Consider the following 16,473-nt stretch of genomic DNA (forward strand, 5'->3'; position numbering starts at 1 on the left):
GCTGGGACTACAGGCATGCACCACCATGCCTGGCTAATTTTTTCTATATATATTTTTAGCTGTCCATATAATTTCTTTCTATTTTTAGTAGAGATGGGGTCTCGCTCTTGCTCAGGTTGGTCTCGAACTCCTGAGCTCAAACGATCCACCCACCTCGGCCTCCCAGGGTGCTAGGATTACAGGCGTGAGCCACCGCGCCCGGCCTAAAATAATATAATTCTTAATGTAAGCACTTGTTAGACTTTATTTTTAAAATATTTGTGTTTTGGGGGGGTTGGCCAGGATTCGAGATTTTGAAGCAGATGTTGTCAGAAGAAAGGGTTGTGCCTCACCTCCCGCTGGCAAAAATCTGGGAATGGCTGGTGGGCGTGGCCTGTCGCCAGACCGGCCACCAGCGACTAAAAGCCATCCACTTACTGCTGAGGATTGTGCGGTGCTGCACCCACAGGTGAGCTGCCTCCTGGATGTGCGTCCTCTGTCAGGCCCAGGTGTTGCCCACTCTGTCGCTTGCCTCTTCACTCTCTTGATGTTGTCCTTGATGAAAAGGCATTTGTGATTTTAATGTCTTCCAGTTCATCCATTATTTCCTTCCTGCTAGTGCTTTTGGTGTCCTATGTAAGAAATTTTTGCCTTACTCAGAGGTCATGAAGATATTTCCTATGTTTTAGAAGCTTCATTGTTTTTTCTTTTATGCTTAGATGTATAATCCACCCGGAGTGAATTTTAGTGTATGATACGAGGTGGAGGGGTCAAGTTATTAATAGTTTTGTTCCATATGGATCTCCACTTGACTCCAGAGAACACTCTGCACACAGGTGACTCTCACCACACTGCAGTGCCACCATGTCACGGAGCAGGTGCCCATGTATGGATGGATCTTTTTCTGGTCTCCTTTTTTCCTTTGGTCTTGGTTACAAGACCAAATCACAGTGTGATACAATGTGTCTGTAGCACACTGTTTAAACTAGCTTTATAATAGGTTTACATCTCCAGTAGTATAAATCCTTCAGCCTAGTTCCTTGTCTCCAAGATTGTCTTGGGTATTTTTGACCCTGGATGTCCATAGACATTTTAGAATTAGTCTGTTAATTTCTGCACATGCATGTGCATGCACACACACACACGCACACACACGAGCGCATGCACACACACACATGCACGTGCGCGAGCGCATGCACACACACACATGCACGTGCGCGAGCGCATGCACACACACACGCACGCACACGAGCGCATGTGCACGCACACACTGGCATTCACTCTTTCACATTTGCTCTCATCTAATGGGATTTTGATCGACTCTGTAGATCAACTTGAGGAAAATCAAGATCTTTAGAACACCGAGTCCTCTAATCCACAACCATTATATATTCCTCTATTGTTTAAGTCTTAGTAATATTTTATAGTTTTCTATGTAGAGGACTTGTACAACATTTTGTTAGATTTATTACTAGGTATTTAATGTTTTTGATGCTATAATTGATATTTTAAAATTTTTCTGTTTTTACTGATACATAATTAATTTTTGTGCCCTTGTATCCAGTGACCTTGCTAAATTTGTTAATTCTAAGACTATCTATGTAGACTATTCAGTGCACAGTCATGTCATCTGTAAATAATGAGTTTTCTTTCTCTCAGTCCTTAGAAACTGCTTGTTTTTGCCTTTTGCACTAACCAGACCTCCAATACAATGTTGAATAGAAGTGGGAATTGTAGACGTAATTGCCTTATTCCTCATCTCAGAGGGAAGGTGGTAGTGATGGTGCCGGACACGTCATCCATACACTCAGCCCTCACCCTCCTTGCTCAGACCCCCACCTGTAGGAGTTCCTTGTTCCTCTTCCCTGCATTTTTAAGGCACACAGACACACAGAATGCTAGCCAGAGTGGAGTGGTGATGTTTGAAGTTGTCTTCTCACGTAATACAGAGATATCATTAAAAAAGTAAAGGCCTCACCAAGTCAGGGAAGACAAAGTGATGGTGGGAGGTGCAGGTGTCCAGGGGAGAAAGGGGGAGAGCTGGGCATGACTGCTGTTACCCACGTGTCCTCAGCCCCACGTGGGCTTAGCTCTGTTCGCTTGAGCGTGGCTTCTAGTAAGAGCTGCCTGTTTGAGCGATGTGTGTGAAACACGCAACCTCTCCGTGGTCTTCTGGCTGCAGCACAGAGAATTCCTGCACAGTCTGCTGGCCGTCACCTATTTTTCTTCCAGTGGGGACACTCCTGCAGCCCTCTGCCCAAGCCTGGAGGGAACTCCCAGCGTAACTTGCCACACTTGGCTGTTTCATGAGCGCTCCGTGTAGAGTTACGGGGAGTGCTGGCCTGAGAGCTTGGCCCAGAGGCCAGACTGGAGGGGCAGCCCCCAGGGAAGGGACGGCCACAGGCGTCCTCTCAGCCACTTGGCCATGCAGGTGCTTTTTACTTTACATTGTAAAATGTGTTTTCCCAAAAACCCAGCTATAAAGCTGTCTGAATTTTCCCATTTATTTACTTTATGAAGATTTATTCCTCTGGGGGAAACAGAGTGGCTTCAAAATAACAATTAAATGCACACAATTCTTTTTCAAATCATAAGAGAAAAAGCAAATTAAAGAGAAGCAGCAAACCTAACATTATATTAATATTATTTATTTCAAAACCTTTCTCCTCTGAAGGATGTTGAATCAGAATTAAAGCATAGCCTCTCTCAGTAAAAACAAAAACCAAAAAAACACCTCCGTTCATTTTTTCAACAGGCTTCTGTTTTACTTTAGGAAAAGATTTCTGCCTGAGCAACCTTACAAGCATATTTCTTGTGTTTCATAAGCCAAGCCTAAGGTCATAATAATGGTTGAATTCGTTGTCTTTTAAATAGCTCTTTTTTCCTGATTAGAAAAGCAGTGAGTGTTGTAGGAAATCTAGAAAGCTGATAGGGACAACTCCTGACAACAGCTGTTGCTATGTTTGTTTACTGTTGTGTTTAATATGCATAAACACAATATTGTGTATGTGGGTTTTTCTTTTTAAATTTTATTTTGTATATGTACTTTTATGTCTTATTTTTTTCCCCGCTTAACATTTATCTTGAGATCCACTGTCACTGGCAGGTCTTTAAAGATGCACAGTAATTCCCGCAAGCAAACTTCAGGGTCTCCTGTTCCCTTGGAGTTTCGCTTTGAAGTTTAGGTTGTACCCCTTGCCTTCTTTGCTGTTGGTGACTCCTTGTGGCTGCTTGGGAGGAGGGTAGGTGGGACTATTTTATAATCACTGTAGCAGCTGGTGGGGGGGAGGGTCTGAGCTGCAGTACCCTGTCTGACCGGGCATGGTGCTCAGTAAACCGATGCCCTCCCGGGGCTCTTCCCGCAGTGACCTTTGTGACCTTGCGCTGTTGAAGCCCCTCTGGCAGCTCTTTACCCACATGGAGTACGGTCTGTTCGAGGACGTGACGCAGCCCGGCATCCTCCTCCCCCTGCACCGCGCCCTCACTGAGCTCTTCTTCGTCGCTGAGAACCGCGCCCAGGTGAGGGCCCTGCCCTGCCTCTCTCCCTGAGGTTGGGGCCGGGAGCACGGTGCCTCCATGAGTTTTCTTTCCCTCCACTACCCGGGGCAGGACTCAGGTCCCAGCCCTTCCCAAGCCTGAGTGAGCGTGAGGACCAGGGTCTCGGCAGGCGGCTCGGGAAGGCAGGCCTGGCCGGGAGTCTGGGCCCTCGCCTCTCCCCAGCGCTGGGAAGCCCTCGAGTCAGCTCCCAGATTGCTTATTTTGTCAGGCCCAGAGCCAAAGGGGGTTAAGGCTGCCTGGGATCAATCCTTGACAACAGTGAGTTTTGGAAAATAAAACGATGGGTTCTTTCTTCTTCCTCCTCTTTTTTTCTCCCCTCAGCACAATAGACTCATTGAATGTGAGAAATGAAAGGGCCTTTCAGAGTTCATTAGCTTACGCCCCTCATTTCATACATGAGGAAACTGGCCTGAGCAGGGGGGTCCCCCACTGGTCCCCCGTGAGTCGGTCAAGGCAGAGCCAGCCCCGGAGCCCACATTGGGCTTCTGCCGGGCAGGCTCCTTCCCGGGCCGTCGAGCGAGGCAGTGCCACGAGGTGCCTGGCTGAGTGAGCGGTGTCCACCCACTCGAGGGTTCTGCTTTCGTGCATGGGTGTCCCCTGGGTGGTCTGTTAAAGCTGCGCTGGGCATCTGGCCCTGCCACTGTTGCTCACAGAGCCCGTGCTCTCTCCACAGGAGCTCGGCTTGCTGCAGGACTACCTGCTGGCCTTAACCACCGACGACCACCTCCTCCGCTGCGCAGCACAGGTACTCTCCTCGCCCCGCAGAGCTGGCCCCCTGGGGCCGGCGCTTCCCCACCATCTCACCACCGCCAGGACAGTGTTGGCGCATTGCGTCTGCTACAGAATCCACCAGAGTTTACACGGAGCTCGGTGCTCAGAGCAGGCGAGCCCCATTTATCAGTGTCGTTCATGTTAAACTGCGGGGTCAGAAGACACTAGCAAGAATTTGTGTCTTTAAAACCAAAACAGCCAATACCTTAAATTTAGTTTGGCCGATGCCTGAAGTTTCCATAGAGTTAAATTTCGGATATTTTTGGATGTGAGCTGCTTTCCCAGTAGGAGAAGTCCTCCTCTGACAGCTGTTTGGTCTCAGGACCCTTCGCACGTTTAAATTATCAAAGATCCCAGAAAGTTTTTGGTTCTGTGTGTTTTATACATCAGTATATGCCTTTAGAAATTAAGTTAGGTTTTAAATTTAGAAATTAAAACCAAAAGTTTAAACATTCATTTGAAAAAATAGTAGCAAACCCATTTCATGTTAACATGAATAACATAACATGTTTTACGAAAAACAACTCTTACTTTTCAAAAGAAAATAATTACTGCGAGGGGCGGCACTGTGTTCCGTTTTTGCAGATGGCTTTAATGTCTGGCTTGATAGGAGGCAGCTGGGTTCTCACAGCTCCGTCTGCAGTCGGTCTGTTGAGTTATCACACGTTAGCCTCTGGGAAACGCCACTGCGTGCTCATGAGAGAACGAAAGTGGAAAGTGAACCTGGCCCGCCCCTGAAAGGGTCTCTGGAGTCCCCAGGCCCAGGCCGCGCTTTGAGAACCTTGGACTCACAGACTCCTGGAGTGCCGTAGAGCGCACGGTCCAACCCCCACGGTGGACGGGGGACACGGAGGCTCACAGGGTCATACTTGGGTGGGCGTCCAGCTGGGACTCAGAGCTCTGCCTGAGTCCAGCACTCTGTTTCCCCAGAGTGTTCTCTGAGCATACTCCTGTTCAGGTGTGCTCAGAGGAGCATCCTGAAACATGCAGGAAGAAAGCGTCTTCTGTGCTGATACAGGGGTTGGAGCGTGTGCTTAGGTGTGGGGATCCGCACAGCAAATACCGAAGCATTTGTGTGAATTCTCCTGAGACCCGTAGGCAGAGTAAAACTCCCTTCCTGCCTAACAGCTACCTACCAACATTCTCTGGTTTCATGACATCATATAGCGACCCATTAATATTTGACCATTCTGGCCCCGAAAGCTCAGCATGGCAGCTGTGCTATGAGCCTGTCCCTCTTGCCTGCCTGTGTCCCATCTCTGCTGCCTCGTCACCCTCATTCTGACCCTCCCGCAGCCCATCTAGTTTACCGGACCAGTGTTCTGACTTTTCTCCCTGCCTGCCACCTCTCCTCCTGCGTCCACCTCCACTTTCCTGTCACCTGGAGCATGGAGGCCCCACTCGACCTGGCCTCAGGGAACCGGCGTTCCCAGTACCTTCCCTGCACTGTTTCTGGGCTCCCCCAGCACTGGCTGTTGTTTCTTGAGTGCGCCGTGACCTTCTTCTGCACCTCTGTGCTGTTTTTCCCCAGAGAGCTCTCCCAGACCCCGGCAGACAGTGTACTCCGAGCCCTCTGCCACCTCAGCACGGTGACTGCCCCTCTGGGGCAATGGCAATTTCTACCTTACACTTGGAGCTTTCTTGTGATCATGGTAGCTTTTTGTCTCGCGCCCTAGCCTGCCTGCCTCCGGGGGAGGGAACCACATCCGCTCATCTCAGGGCCCCCATCCCCACAGCCTCCGTGCTCGGCCGAGGGTCTGGGTCAGCGGCACTTAGTGACCGAGCAGGTGAGTGGCTCTCGACACTAGCGACTACTCTCTCCCTCTGCAGGCTCTGCAGAACATTGCTGCCATCAGCCTGGCCATCAACTACCCAAACAAGGCAACCCGCCTCTGGAATGTCGAGTGTTAGCCCTTGGTGTGGCGCGCATGGGACTAGCTAATCTGTCCACAGGGATTTTAGAGCAGACATCTAACTTCATTCAGGAAAACTCCTGTGGCGTCAGTGCCCAGCTCTCCCCGAGCTCACTTCCACTCCAGGTAGGATGCCAAGCAAGCCACGTCGCCACAAACCCCCTGTGCACAGGCTAGACACGTGCACATGCCGTAGCACGTGAAAAGAAGCAAAGCAGTGCGGAATGGCTCAGAAAGGACAGGCCGGGGGCCCTTGGGAAGGTTGTCCAGAGACCAGCCTTCTCCAGGGTCTGTCCCTGCGGAAGCCGCAGGCCCAGGAAGACTTGGAAGCAGCCTCTCTGGAAAGGTTTCTGTCTCGCTGAGCTGGAACTGCTTGCACCGCTGGATGAAGGCACAGGCCGCCACAGCCACGTTTCTCAGCAAGACCTCCGGCGGCAGTGGCCTGGCTTGGGCGCTCCTCTTTGCTTTGGCCTCCTCTGACTGGTGACCCAGACCACAGCGAAACTGGCGAGGGCCCCTCCCGGCCAGCTCTGACCCGCCATTCCAGAGAACTCCTCGGTGAGAACAAGTGCCCTTGGGAACAGCCGGCAGGCCGCCCTGCGCGTCTGCTCATGCATCAGCTTCCAGCATATCTGCATTTTTTTTTAGTTTTTGTTTTAACATATTTCAGTTTCCACTTCATGTTTTTAGAACAGAACCACATTGACTCCCTTGAGAGGGCCTCAGGGGAATGACCAAGGGACTGGTCATTCGAGGGACAAACTGGTTTGTGTGAAAGTAGCAGAACCTAAGGAATACTCTTTAGCCTCTGTACCTAAAGACTTGAAGCATTCTCACAGGAGATCTTAGAAGATATTTTAAGAGTTTGAAAAAAAAAAAGGAAAACCCATATGATTTTATTTCTGCTTGATAGTCATGGTAATCCGTCACATCCGCCTCTGGGACTCCGCGTGGTTATTTGGCTGTCACTTGTCTAGCAATAACTACATCAGTTCTAGTGGATGCTGTTTTACATTTTTCTTTTTATGGTTTTAGTCTTGCCCTGAAGTGCTGATTATCACTCGCTCCCCAGGGCCATACTTTGGAGCGTGAAGCTGGGTTGGCATGTGAGCCGTGTACCAGCCTCAGTGGGACTTGTGGGAACGGAGAATGCCTTTAAGGATGGGTGTCTGGGCCAGAAGCACGTCCTACCACACAGGGCCAAACTCAAGGAGGGGTCGTCACCGCCAAGGCCAAAGCTGACCAGGTCAGCATTGCCATGGCCCAGCCTGCCCCTTGGCCTCTCAAGACCTCTCGGCAGGGTCTGCAGGGGTCTGTGTTGGAAGAGCCCGCCTCTGCAGGTCTGGGAGCATCTTTTGCAAGCGTGCTTTTGCCTTCTGCATCAGGAGGCCACGACTTTTGCAGCCCTAGAGTAGGTTCTCAGCCAAGCCCTGGGGTGCAGGCGGAACCGTCTTGCAGCGGGAGGGGGTGCGAGTCCTGAACCTCGGTGGCCTAGAGCCACACCCTGATGTCAGGGGCCCTGGCCTGCTTCCCCTAGTGCTGGGATGTGAGGAGGCAGGTGCTGCGGCTCAGGGAAACCCCCTTTCCCATCTTCTGCTCTTTGCCAAACCAAGCGTGCTTTGCAAGCTGCCTGTGCCCCCAGAGAAGGCCCCACGTCCCTGCCACTCACACCCACGTGGGGCTCACAGTGAGGAGTTTCCCGAGAGGGGACTTGCAGAGAACAAGTCTTGGTGCTGGGGAAAGAGGCGCCACTGCGGGCTCAGACCCACTGACAGACGGTCTGGAAAGTAGGCGAGGAGATGGTACCACCCGCGCCCCTCCACACCCCCGACCGACTCTGAGTACAGTGGGGCAGACGGGCAGGGCAGGGGTCGCTCCTCGTGGCAGCGGCCGCCAGCTCTACGCCCCACTCCCCTCCAGGAAGATCAGTTGTAAATAAACCCTGGGCTCTTCACAGCTTCTCTCCACACGCCGCCCTCGCCATTCTGGTCTCTGCACTTCAGTTTGTGTAGAACGAGTCTAAGTTTTCCCTCACCCACCCTGCCGCGCCTTTCTGGCAGGGCCCCGCCACCTCTGCTTCCGGCCGGGGTGGCGCTGCCAAGCCAGGCCCAGCCCCTCTCCCGGTCCCCACCTGGGAGCAGCAGTGTCCCAAAGGATTTCCATAGAGACCCTTCTTAGGAGGCAGGACTGCCTGGAATGAGACGCAGCCGGCAGGAACAAAGGTGTCGTGGAAACATGTGCCTAATCTATAAAGAAATCCTGTTCCAAATCGTATATATTGTACAGACAGACACTGTTCCTAATGAGAGGAGTGACGTATTTTCATCACCGTTTTTAATTTGTTTTCTTACGGGTTTACGATTTCGAATTTTTCTTATTTGGTTGAAAGAAAGAATTTTGATTATATCCGCTGAGTGAGTTCAGCCTGTAAAAAGGATGTTAAGTTGTGAGTAAAATACGCAAATGAAGAGAAATATATTGTACAAATTCTATATAAAAAAGTACAATTGTGTGTGGACTGTTTTTCCTCCTCCTTCCCCTCCTGCTGTTTCTCTCGCGGAGATTATACGTGGCGTTTCTAGCAGGCCCAAACTGATGGAATTGCAGAATCTACAGGCCTCAGGGTTCTCCAGCCCCATGGTCTGAGCGGATCATCCTCTTACCGTTCCGCCACCAGCCTGGCTGCAGCCCCCAACAGGGGACTTGCCCTCCCCTCTGCACAGCTATCCAGAGGTTCGCACACACAAACGGTGTCCCCTAGGTCACCTCTCCAGCCAGACAGCCCCAGTCCCACCCGCCCAGCCTCGGCCTGTCCTGTAGCTCACAGGACGCTGCCGAGAGGAAGAGACAGGGCTCGGGCCATAGGGCTTACTGCCCTCCAGGGACTGGTTTCCTTCGTGTCACCTCTGGCCCCGGCTTCTGACTAAACTCTGGCCTAGTGTGCACCGGTCCCTGGGTCTCCTTTCTCCTTCCTCAGTCTCCCTCCCTCATGTCTCTGGTTTGCCACCTGCTGCTCTGCCCCCTTCTCAGACAGCTCCTGGGGCCGGGGGCTATCAGGCAGATCGGAGAAGAGCGCCTTCTTGCCGGGAGTTGGGCTTAGCGAACTTCTTGCCGGGAGCTGGGCTTAGCGAACTTCGGAGGCCCGTTTGTTCCAGCCCCACAGTCTGACTCGCCCCCTGAAGCCCCAGCTCCCTTTTGAGGAGCCTCAGCCAGGGGCCTGGACCCAGCCCCGCCCTTCGCATCCCTGAGGCTAGAGGTGCACCCGGTTCGGCATGGCACTCAGCAGAACCAGGTGCTCCCAAGACCTGTGCATCCCCAGCGTCCCCTGAGGGCCTGGTGCTGATACGTTTGCTCTCCCCACCTCCCCTTGTCGCCTGAGCGCACTGGGGCTTGACTCTGAAAAGCAGGTCTATCTGTCCCAGCCCTGCCCGGCTTAGCTAGGAAGCAGGAGCAGAGGTGCGGAAGGTCACTGCGGAGACTCAGCCAGCACTTACTGACTAATGCAGGCTCACAGAGGTGCCAGGCAGGGTGGACCCAAGCTGCTTAGAACTGAAGGGAAGCGTGGAGTTCAACCAGCTGAGCCGCCTCATTTGATAAAGAAGCTGTGAGAGGTCAGCTAGGAATTGCACTGGAAGCCGTGGAGAGCTGGGCCGGCTCCGGCACCGTATCCGTGCCGTTCATCCACTCGGCACACGCACCCAGCAGAACCAGCGTGGCAGGGCTTCAGGGAGGCCGCACGGCTAACACCCCAGGCTCTCAGTTTGCAGCCAAATCTAAACGTGGCCCTGTGCGCCTGTGGTGGACCCTGTCCCTTACCTAACTGCCATTCCTACCCACTCCCCCTCCTTCCCTGCTGACAAAATCCAATGTTCTGCAGGTGGAGACTGGAGAATACTTCAGTCTCAGGAAAGGTAGGACTTTCTACCAGCTCAGGAGGAGAGTCACGATGGATCGAAGCCCCTCCTGGCAATCTCATTTCTGCTTGAGCAACACTTTCCCAGCCCCTCTTGTGAAGCCTGCCCAGCGGCTCTGGGGGAGGACCTTGTCCCTGCTCCTCCCCGCTTCCTTTGTGCTCAGAGCACGGCGCTTCAGGCTCCCACCCAGTCTTGCCACCACCAGGTAAAAAGCAGAAGCTGAGAAGCCAACACCCTGGGGCTGTCGGCACAGAAAGATGGGAGTCTGACCCCTAATGACATCGTTTGAGTCCCTGATGGAGCCCTAGAACTACCTACCTGCAGACGTGAGAGGGAGAGAATGCTTGTGGTGGGAGGTCTCTCACTTGCAGCTGAGAGCATTTCTGACCCAAATGTATGCAACAGTTTGGCTGCGGTAGGTTGGAATAATGTCATAGCTCTCTGTCTCATCATATTAATGTGAACAGCATATGGAAAGGAAATAGGTAAAAATTCCTGAAATATGCCAGGTGGGGTGGTGCATGCCTGTGGTCCCAGCTACTCAGGAGGCTGAGGTGGGAGGATGGTTGGAGGCCACAAGGTCAAGACCAGCCTGGGCAACATAGTAAGACCCTGTCTCTTAAAAAAAATAATAAAATTTCGGAAGTGAAAGGCCTCGGATAGCGTCCAGTCAAGCCGCAGATGGCATCAAGCTGTGCACATTAGCAAATCATTCTTCTTTCTAGGGATTTTGCATACGGGGCTTTGCTCGTGCCCAAAAAGTTTCCAGACTTTCAATTTGGGGGCACCGTCCCAGGATTTGTTGAGATTTCTTCAGTTGCAAGTTAAACTCACTCCAAACTAACTTAGTTTAAAAGGAGAATTTATCGACTTACAAAACTGAAAAGCCCAAGGGTTGCATCTGGCTCTAGGCAAAGCTGAATTCCAGGCGCTCGAGGATGTCAGGTCAGTCTGTCTATCGCTCCCTGCCCTCCATCCCCCCCACCCCCGTCCCCCTTCCCTGCTTCCCCGGGGGCTGTCACTGAGGAGGTGACTGTGAAAGTACCAGGAGCTGGTTCTCCACCGCTGACCACCACCGATCCCCCAGGGGACAGAGCCTCTCACTGTCGCATCATGTGAGCCTTCCCTAAGCTGTTAACCCGTGTCTTCTAGCCGTGATTTAACTTACCATTCAAAAAGCTACTTGGGAGACCCATGAGTTTGCAGGTTGTCAAACTGATGAGCAACGCCGCCTCCACAACGACGGGCAAAAGCTGCACCTGGGACGTCCCACGCAGCCACTGCGAGTCACGTCAGCCTGTCCGCTCGGCCACTCCGCGACTCAGCACGATGACCCACACGTGGCGGGCAGCGTATCCGCTAGTGAGCACAGAAATTCACAGCAGACCTGGAGACAGACATCTGAAACAACCAATTTAAAAACAAAAAAGGTTAAACGGAAAAGAATGAGCACAAGTCTGTAAAGCAGACGCAAACAGAAAACCAAGATCGTTTAGTACTGGGCAATATATTAATAATCCAAGACAAAATTCAACTAGACTAAAAAATATTTCATGTGTCAATATTGCTGTGGCTAAAAAGTATAATTTGCAGTAAAAAATATACTACTTTTCTGTACCAAATCCCACAAGAAATTATATTAATATCAAGGAAAAATGACTGGAAATTTGTGGATAATTAGGCAAACTCACTAGCAAGGGGAGACAGTATCTTTCTCAGTTACTAACGTGTTATTTGCAAAAAATGAGCAACACTAGAGTGACTGAGAACACAGGGGTGAGGAAGGCTTCATAGCAAACCCCTGCGCCTGCCGGGGACAGCGGAGGGGGGGCGGAATCTGCTGTCCCTGAGGGCCCCCTTCTTGGGATGGAGGCCTCAGGGGTCCCAGGGGCCATGCCATGCTGGCTTAAGGACCCACACTCCCTTTGCCCTGCAGGCTGGGTATGGACACAACCTTCTCCTAACTCCCACAGCACAGCCGAGGCCAGGCGGGGCTGGGACGCCCACCCAGGCTTGTCTGATGATCAAGGCAGAACAAGCAGGAGTCACAGCACAGCCGAATTTTCAGCCAGCCTCTGGCCAGCTCCTGACATACATAGTCAGGGGCTCCCCACTGGGGAGCACGGGTGGCCCTTCAGGACTCAGAAGGGGACGGAACTGCCTTTCCGTCTGTCTAAAGTACCTCACCCCAGCCCCGTCCGAGTCCCACTGTCTCTCTCCAGGTCTTCCCAGACTGGTGAACAGTGGTTGTGTCCAGTTGCCTCAGGCACACCCTCCACCCAAGCTGGCTTCCTGGCACCGCCAGGGCAACTAAACCGTCAGCCACCATCTCTCTGCACAAGTCTCCTGGCCGTTACTAACACTGATCTAGCCTTAGGTATAGTAAGTGTGCACGTCTGTCAGTGCTGTGTGTGAACATGCGTACTTTGCACCACACAGAGAAGGCCCTCTTTCCAGTGCCCATGGGAGATTCATAAAAATGCCTCCTGTTTCAGCCCCCACTGTATTAGATGTGCTAGACATTACATCTCTTTCCATGTACTCTTTTTTTTTTTTTGAGACATAGTCTGGCTCTGTCACCCTGGCTAGAGTGCAGTGGCTCATCATAGTGCACTGCAACCTCAAACTCCTGGTCTTAAGTGATCCTCCTGTCTCAGCCTCTCAAGTAGCTGGGACTGCAGGTGTGCACCACGATACCCGGCTAGATACCTGGCTAATTTTTCTATTTTCAGTAGAGACGGGGTCTCACTGTTGCTCAGGCTAGTCTCGAACTCCTGACCTCAAACGATCCTCCTGCCTCAGCCTCCAGAGTGCCTGGATTACACGTGTGAGCCACCGCACCCAGCCCTCATATACTCTTTTAAGAGGAACTGACCCCCTTCCTACCCCAGCTGGAGGGGTGAGAAAATACCCAGCCCTCACAACTGCATGGGTGATTAGGCCAGGAGTGAACACCAAGCTAGGGCAATCAGAGCTTTTCAGAAACTTGGATTTTAGGGTGCAAAGACTGTGGCAAATCCTGGATCTAAAGAGTTGTGTAACTTGGGGCTTGTGGTCACGTTGAGCCACGTTCACGCAAAGGAAGCTAGTCCATAGGGTAGATACTGGAGCAGACGAGAGAGAGAAGTATAGGAAGAGGTTCCCAGCCCTGGAGTAGCTGCCTGCTGCTGCCTTGTCCCGGATGTCCAGCTACATACAGTTCACGCATCTCACTTCAGTGACAGTCTCCCTTTTTACTTGAGAGAATGTGAGTGGGTTTCTCAGTAAATGTTTTTAAAACAGAAACTGGGTGATGGAAATGTTCTTAAATTAGATGGTAGTGTCATGGCGAAGGCTGCACAACATAGTGAATATACTAAAAACCACTGAGTTATGTTTTACTTTTAAAGGGTGAATTTCATGTTACTTGAATTGTATCTCAATAAAAAATTTGAAAGCAGAAATTACACACCATAAAATCAGACATTATTAATAAAGGGTTTAGAAATCTAACCGTCAGAACAAGGAGATGGAAGGGAAGAAAACTACCCTAGATCATTCTTTGATCAAAAAAGAATTCAAAAAGAAGTGTGCAATTACACACTATTTTGAAATTAATGACAGTGAGAAAATATAAAAATCGTGTGTTGTAAGGGAGGGATCAAAGCTTTATTCAAGGAAAATCATAACAAAGTGCATGTTTATTAAAGCAAAATTTTAAAAATATATATCAAGAAGTTAGAAGTTAGAAAATAAGATAAACCAAGGTAAGGTAACAGAAAGAAATGAATGAAAAATTTTAAATAGATGTATGAATTAGAAAAAAGAAAAAAAGCAAAGTGGATAAATGTGGGTCTTAGATGTGTTGGTCACAATGCTGACAAGTTCATCATCCTTTCTAAAATGGCCGTCCTGTCTCTGTCTCTGCTGGAGAAGGAGACCCCGGGCTGTTCCTTAAGCAGGGAGAGCATCTGACAGGAGCTTGAATGAAACCTTGACCAAGGGACGCTCGTGGACAGCCAGGCACAAAGGGCTCTGCCAACAGGGGCAATGGCAATTAGTATGACAGTAGAGCTTGAAGCCATAAAAGAGAGAGGGACAACTTTGACTGTGCAATAGTTAGAATGGTTAGAACTATTACAAAGAGGGTATAGGGGAGCTCGCTTCTTAGCACGTTGGATTGTAACTGAAAAACAAAACGATAAAGGTTGATTCCTCCCTCACACTGTACATTAGTATACATTCCAGAGAAAGAAATACAACTGACTAAAAAACACATGAAAGGATGTGCAGTCCCACTTTTAATTAAAGAAATGTAAATCAAAACAATTTTTTATCCATGAGGTTGGCAAAAACTAGAAAATTCTACCATGTCCAGACCTTCTCTCACATTGGTGGTGGGTGTGCAAACTGGTCAGCCTTTCTGGAGGACAGCTGAGCAGGATCTATCCAAATGCTGAATGCATTTACCCTTAACCTAGTAATTTCACATCCAGGAATTTATTCTGCAGAAACCTTAGGACACTTGCAGAAACTTGTATCACAATGTTCACCACAGCTTGTGTGTTAGAGCAAAAAACAAAACCAAAATATCCACCCGTAGAAGATTGGATGAGTAGGCTACAAAGAGTTCCATTTCCAGCATGACAACATGAGGAGCTCCACAGACCCATTTCCCAGCAAAACTGGTAAAAATTATTTTAACACACACACACACACACACACACACACTTCAACTTTGGAAATGGTTGTAAGGACATACATAAGTGGAGAAATACTTATTCAATAAAACCTACTAAAATTCAGTAAGAATAGCAAAAATATATAGAGAATATCAATAAGTGTAGGCATGTGTTCCTTTAAAAAGAACATACAGGGCCAGGCACGGTGGCTCATGCCTGTAATCCTAGCACTCTGGGAGGCCGAGGCGGGAGGATCGCTCGAGGTCAGGAGTTTGAAAAAGAACATACATGCTGAGAAATGCATTAGTAGGTGATTTCTTCATGTGAACATCTGGAGTGTGCTTACACAAACCTACATGGTATAGCCTGTTGTCCCTAGGCTACAAACCTATACAGCATGTTTCTGTACTTAATACTGTAGGAAATTATAAAACAGTGGTATTTGTGTATCTAAACATAGAAAAGGTACAACAAAAACATGGTATTATAGCCTTATGGGACCACCATCATATATGCAGTCTGTTGTTAACCGAAACATTATATGTAGCACTTGACTATGTATAGAAACTTTTTTTTTAAGAGCCAAATGGAAATTCTAGAGTTAGTAAGCACTATAGCTGAAATGAAAAAATCACTAGAGGGGCCCAAAAGATTTGAACTGGCGGAAGAGAGAATTAGCAGAATTGAAGATAAATCAATAGAGATTATACAGTCTGAAGAACAGAGAGAAAAAAAGAATAAAAGAAAATGAAAAGAGCCTCAGACAAATGTGGGACACCATGAGGTGCACCAATATATGTGAAATGAGAGTACCAGAAATAGAGAGAGAGAGAAATGGGAAGAAAAAATATACATGGAAATGATGGCTGAAAACTTCCCAAATTTATCAACGAGCAATCTACACATCCAGAAAGATCAATGAACTGCAATTAGGATAAGCACAAAGAGATCCACAAGAGAAACATTACAATAAAAATGCTGACTACCAAAAACAAGGAGAAAATATTGAAAGCAGCAAGAGAAAAATGACTTTTTATAAGTTAACTGCAATAGGATTAACAGCTGGCCTATCAGAAATGATCGAGATCAAAAGTCAGCAGGATAACATATTCAAAACACTCAAAGAAAAAAAACTATCAACCAAGAATCTTATGTCCAACAAAACTACCTTTCAAAAATGAAGGCAAAATAAAGACATTCCCAGATAAATAAAAACTGAGTGCGTGTGTTCCTTGCAGACCTGCCTTACAAGAAATACTAAAGGAAGTTCTTCAGGCTGAAAGCAGGTGACCCCAGATGGCAATTTGGATCCACATGAAAAAACAAAGAGCGCTGGTAAAGGTAATTATGCAACTATAAACGACAGTATAAATGCAATTTTCTCCTTCTTTTAATGGATTTGAAAAGCAATTATAGGCCGGGCACAGTGGCTCATTTCTGTAATCCCAGCACTCTGAGAGGCCAAGGAGGGAGGATTGCTTGAGGCCAGGAGTTTGAGATGAGCCTGAGCAACATAAAAAGGCTCCATCTCTATAAAAAATGGAAAAAATTTGCCAGGCTCGGTGGCACCCATCTGTAGTCCCTGCTACGCAGGAGGCTGAGGCAGAAGGATCCCTTGAGCCCAAGAGTTTGAGGCTACAGCGAGCTATGATTGCACCACCACACTCCAGCCAGGGT

At 49.3% G+C, this 16,473-nt stretch overlaps 1 protein-coding gene across 3 annotated transcripts in view; it reads left to right on the top strand.

The window, feature by feature from the left end:
* ZZEF1 (zinc finger ZZ-type and EF-hand domain containing 1) overlaps window positions 1–6,633 on the top strand; it is a 114,574-nt gene extending 107,941 nt beyond the window's left edge. For all 3 annotated transcript variants that reach the window (XM_069482120.1, XM_069482119.1, XM_069482121.1), the window contains exons 52-55: window positions 283–448; window positions 3,345–3,498; window positions 4,211–4,282; window positions 6,139–6,633. In XM_069482120.1, the coding sequence (XP_069338221.1) occupies window positions 283–448; window positions 3,345–3,498; window positions 4,211–4,282; window positions 6,139–6,219 (473 nt within the window). In that variant the 3' untranslated portion in view covers window positions 6,220–6,633. The remainder of the gene's footprint in view (window positions 1–282; window positions 449–3,344; window positions 3,499–4,210; window positions 4,283–6,138) is intronic.
* Window positions 6,634–16,473: the final 9,840 nt, after the last annotated feature.

The sequence above is a fragment of the Eulemur rufifrons genome, chromosome 9 (assembly GCF_041146395.1).
Source record: "Eulemur rufifrons isolate Redbay chromosome 9, OSU_ERuf_1, whole genome shotgun sequence".
Taxonomy (NCBI): Eukaryota; Metazoa; Chordata; class Mammalia; order Primates; family Lemuridae; genus Eulemur; species Eulemur rufifrons.